The sequence below is a fragment of the Lipotes vexillifer genome, unplaced genomic scaffold (assembly GCF_000442215.2).
Source record: "Lipotes vexillifer unplaced genomic scaffold, Lipotes_vexillifer_v1.1 scaffold415, whole genome shotgun sequence".
NCBI lineage: Eukaryota > Metazoa > Chordata > Mammalia > Artiodactyla > Lipotidae > Lipotes > Lipotes vexillifer.
This window is the reverse complement of record NW_006774345.1, coordinates 2870828-2876157: the sequence shown is the minus strand read 5'-3', so window position 1 is coordinate 2876157 and position 5330 is coordinate 2870828. Positions and strand designations below refer to the sequence as shown.

The 5330-nt window shown below is 40.6% G+C and overlaps 1 protein-coding gene across 2 annotated transcripts in view; it reads right to left on the bottom strand.

Annotated features, from left to right (window-relative positions):
• KITLG (KIT ligand) overlaps positions 1-5330 on the bottom strand; it is an 87318-nt gene that overhangs the window by 13414 nt on the left and 68574 nt on the right. For both annotated transcript variants that reach the window (XM_007449117.1, XM_007449118.1), the window contains 2 exons: positions 963-1072; positions 513-580 (listed from right to left, as the gene is read on the bottom strand). In XM_007449117.1, the coding sequence (XP_007449179.1) occupies positions 513-580; positions 963-1072 (178 nt within the window). The remainder of the gene's footprint in view (positions 1-512; positions 581-962; positions 1073-5330) is intronic.

Below are 5330 nucleotides of genomic sequence, written 5' to 3'. Positions count from 1 at the left end.
AAAAAAAAAAAAAAAAAAAAAAAAGAATGGGGTTTACAGAAGAATGAGACAAAGGTGGAGTTTAGAAAGGCCGAAGAAAAGAAAGATTCTGTGGTAGCAACTCAGTCAAGACATAATAAAGGCATGGATGAAGTTAATGACTGTTGCCAAAGAAAGAGCTAAGCATGTCTTGGCTATAGTGTGGAAAAGAGGAGAATAAGCAAACGTGCCTCCCGAGCTCCATGACCAGGAACGTGAGCAAGATTCTGCTGCTTATAGAAATAAAGAGAGCAGAGATGATGCCATAAGAAGGGTTATGAAGACAATTATATGAAGGTATTTCCCAAGTAAATGGAGATGTAGGATTGAAGAGATAATGAGAGATCAGAAATGTGGATAAAACTTGGAAGACATCAGTTGGGAGCTGCCATCATGAGAGTGAAACACTTCTTAAAGATGTTATGAGCACATGCACGGTATGTGAAGTGGCAAGGTCAAGCTTACTTATGCACACACTTAGTAAAACAAAATACCTTATCTCATTATCCTCTTCATTAATCTGTATATTTTCAACTGCCCTTGTAAGATTTGGTTGTTTCTTCTGGGAAAAGAACAGTGATATATACATATATTGTAAAAATATCAATATATCATGTACTATTTAAGAGGTAAACAGTCTCCACCTTCTATGTTTTCATCAGCATGCAGCATATAAAAATACTTTTGCAATAAGAAATTATGAAAAATGCACGGTTTTTAGCAGCTCAGCAGTTTTAGGATGTTGGAGATGAAAGAATAATAAAGAAACTGAAAGATTTAAATAGTAATCAAATTAAAAATATTGTTTTCTTGGTAGGATCCTTTCTTAGAAAAGGGCAGTTTGTTAGCTAATCATTGATGTAATATAGTATGAACAAATAAATATATAAAGTTCAGAAATTTTGTGATCAAAGGGAAAGAAAAAAAAGAATAGCAACACTTACCTTCCAGTATAAGGCTCCAACAGCAAACCCAATTATAAGAGAAAAGAATGCTGGCAATGCTACGGCTGCCCATTGTAGGTTGGAGTCTTCAATGGGATTTGAGGCCTTCCCTGTAATTTAAACAGTACAGTGGTGAACACAGTATCTCCATGCCAGAGGTTTTGCTCTTATCCTGTGGTTGTTCCCAACTGTTTCCGAAATGTACTCTTGACCTATCTGTTTAAAATATTTAAAACGCTGATTTTCCTGCTTGCAATGCAAGTCCATGTAGTCTCTAAAAGATACAAGTTGAAAAACGAAAGAAACCCCACAGACAGAGGGCTATTTGACTTGGTTAATGCGGCCCCATATGGAACACAGATGACATATACCTGCAAATGATTTATATCATCAAGCAAATCCATCTTCCATGCCTTTATCTTCTAATATCTTCTCACTTTCTCACACTTCACATCTTGCCAAGAAATTTTAAAGAAGACATTTTGCAACCCGGATCAAGGTCTGGATGCATGCATCAAGCTATTTTCGGCCTGCCTCAAATATTAAGTTAATACCTGTACATTGTGGTTAGAGTACTTTTAGGGACCTCAAGTTTAGAATTATGGTGTCTCCTCATCACATCTTCAGCTGACATTTATTGGATGCCAGGTAGGGCCCAGAACTGTACCATGGAGTAAAGGTTTGAATTTTCAGACTTTCTGTGTTCGAAAGTCTGAGACTACTGAACATGAATGAGTGGCCGGAAGTACCAGTGTCTCCTTAAGCTGACTCTAAATATGTAATTTAGTGAGAGAGAAGACACACACATGAGTTTAACTTGGGACACCTCCCTTCACCCTGCTTTGCTCTTCCATGAGAAGCAGAATGATTCAGGAATTAAACAACATATCTCCCCCAAGCGTCTCTTGTTCCCAACACAAAACTTAACATTCTGACAGATTTTTCTGTCTATCTCCTTACAAGGAACAGCTTAGTTGTTTGAAAACATTGACACATATGTGTCAACTTGTAAGAGTTAAACTTTCAGTTTTCTTTTGAAGATGTAATACAGTTAGAAATTGTACACTTTCAACAATCGTATGATCAAAATGTAAACCAATCCAAGGGAAAGTGACTGTTTTGGGCTATGATATTTTGCAATGATACTTGGGTACTGTGTCAGCCTATAGTCACCTATTTAACATATAAAATACCTAAAGTACATAATATAAAAGAACCAAACCACTGTATGTGTATCAGCATTTAAGATGGAAAAGTAAACTCACAGATTTAACCGAAGAGGCAAGAAACAAATGTTATCTATTATAGTGAGAACAGGAATTGCCCATTCCCCTACCATTGGTAAACTTGGTACAGGAAATTCATTAATTCTATGATTCTTATGTTTCCAAAGAGGCTCTCAAAAGAGTAAGTCTGTGTGTGTGTGCTGGGGTGGGAAATGGGGGGGGGGGATGTAGTGAGTCATGGGTGTCCCTTATACTAAGGGACATTGGGTAAAGTGGAATCTTCCATTCACGTAACCATGAATCACTTCCTTAAGACTAGACTGACAGCTCTTTTGGCCCACCTCACATCCTGTAGCCCCATGGGAAATATGTTTTAGGCATCTTAAATTAAAGCTCAACATGAATTCTATCACCAAATTAAGCCTTAGTTACAAAATGGGATTTGGTATAACTGAAGTAATACTGTTATTCCAATAATATAGCTATTTTAAGGGTTATAATAAGATTATGTGTACTTGTCAGGGATTTTACTACCATTTATAAAGGTGTTTTCTATGAGGAAATGGATTTGGAGTTAACACGCAATTCCGCCCATTTCAGAAATGCTTATATCATTATCTGTAAATAATTGGGCTGTTTGTGTTTATATTCCAGTGACATGTTTGAATTCTCCTTGATGGCCAACCCACGATGGCCCACACTGTCTATTGGGATTGCTGGCATGTGATTATGATTTGGCCAGGTGACATACATAGACATATACAGAGAGAACAAAGAAAGCTATTAATATTTTGTCCCCAGCTCCAATGGAAAACTAATGAGCTAAGATGGTGCTATGGAGAACTCCATTACCTATGTTTGGGCAGCCAGATGCCCCAGAATCAAGGCGGCTAAAACCCTGCTCTTCTTGTTCTATCCAAAAGCCAAATCTTGAATTGCATCGATCAGACCAGAGGAAAGACCACACGCACCAGCAATAAGCAAAAGGAGCTTACTACAGAGTGAGGTGTTCTGGGACTCCCCACTCAAAATCTTTCTCAGGTAGGAGGACAGCCCCTGAGGGAGGTGTTTCTTTAGAGGCTAAAGAAAGCTCACCTCCCTCTACCAGAGCACTGTGACTTTTTAACCACTTTAAACTTCCACCCCTAGGACTACGGCCCTGAACAAAGTTCTGGAATCTGACTAACATGCAGCAGCAGTCCTCTGGCAGAAGAGAGGGAGGGAGAAGGGAAGGGGTCAGACCTACAGGAACTGAGCCTCCCTCCCACAGAGGTGTCACCTTGCTTTCCTTATTTCTCTTGTTAATGCAAATGGCTTCAGAGCCAGGCCTTGGGTTCTCTTCAGTGATCCTGCCATTCCTCTTCCAGGGAGAGAAAAATTGATGTTATCAGAAAAGGCTTGCTTATGCCTCCAGGGCATGACTCCCAATACTTACTACTGCTGCTATCAGCCAGGGATCAATGAGATCTCAATTGTGTGCCTCAAGGCCCATATGAAGGGTATTAGGGCCAAAGCTTTTCTTTCATGAAAAGTTTGCCCCAGAAAGTGTATGGGGTGGTGGAGCTCATCTGGACAGGATTTGAGTAATCCCAAATTCCTGGGCTGTTTTCATGTTAATTGTATCTCATTATTATGAAAGCTGTCCACAGTTCAAAATTTGTGGGAACTGATTTGTGTGGTTTGACTAATAACATCAGACATCTGTACAAACGCAGAACACAAAAAACTGTGCAACAATTTTGCTGAACTCCTTTGTAGAGTGAGTCTGCTTATGGGGACCATGCCTATGAACATGGCTGTCTCCTTGGTCCTTAAAAAGTATGCAACTCAGTATTCTCCCTTGATTCAGATTCAAAGCTCACCACAGGCTTGCTGGCACTTCAAAGCTCACCACTGACCCAGCCTCGGTGCTAGATCTCATTGTTCTAATAATTAATGATGAACATGTACTATACATCAAGCACGGCTCCAAGTATACATGTGCTAACTCATTTAAAACTCACAGAAGGGCTTCCCTGGTGGCACAGTGGTTGAGAGTCCGCCTGCCGATGCAGGGGACATGGGTTCGTGCCCCGGTCCGGGAGGATCCCACATGCCACGGAGCGGCTGGGCCCATGAGCCGCTGAGCCTGCGCATCCGGAGCCTGTGCTCCGCAACGGGAGAGGCCGCAACAGTGAGAGGCCCGCGTACCGCAAAAAAAAAAAAAAAAAAAAAAAAAAAAACTCACAGAAAACCTGTGAAGGAGAGATTATCAACCTCCATTTGACTGAGGAGTCCAGAGATTAAGACAGTTGCCCAAGGTCACATAGCTAGCCAAGGTCTAGAGCTGGGATATAAACCCAGGCAGTCTGACTCAAGACTGTCTAGAAGATGAGTAAGTTAATGCCAAAGTAAGGATTTTCTTCCCTATCATTTAAATATACTATCTGTAAGAATCTCAATCATTTAAAAAACATCCTTTTAGCTTGGTACTAAGGATATTACTGTAACTTTGAAAATACAGTTCCCTTTGGATAACTTATACACTTTTACATTATCCCATGATTCTCCCTTATAAGCTACAGAGAGGGCACTTACACCTCTGGATTCCTCCATATGCACTGGTCCTCCGGCCAGCCTGGCCACATTTGGGGTCCTATCCCTGAAAACTAGCATGCTTTCTTCAAATTTCCCTGACCCTACTCCCGAAAAAGTCTTACCTCCTTTATGCTACAACTAAAAGCTTTTACATACTTCTATTATACATATTATATTATAATATAAATAATATATATTATAAAATACTATGACTATTTTTATTTGTGTCTGTTTCTCCTATGAGAATGTACACTACATAAGAGCTAGTCTTGTGCATGGGTATCTAAGTGCCATATTCATTCATGAGTGACAACACCTGGCCAAAAGCTGATTATGCAAGACCCGTATTTTTTACAAAAAAGAAGGAAAAAGAAAGGAAAACAAAAAAGAAGACTGGTCACTCTGTTGCAATTTTAAAAAGTACCTATAGGGCTTCCCTGGTGGCGCAGTGCTTGAGGGTCCGCCTGCCGATGCAGGAGACGCGGGCTCGTGCCCCGTTTCGGGAGGATCCCACATGCCGCGGAGCGGCTGGGCCCGTGAGCCATGGCCGCTGAGCCTGCGCGGC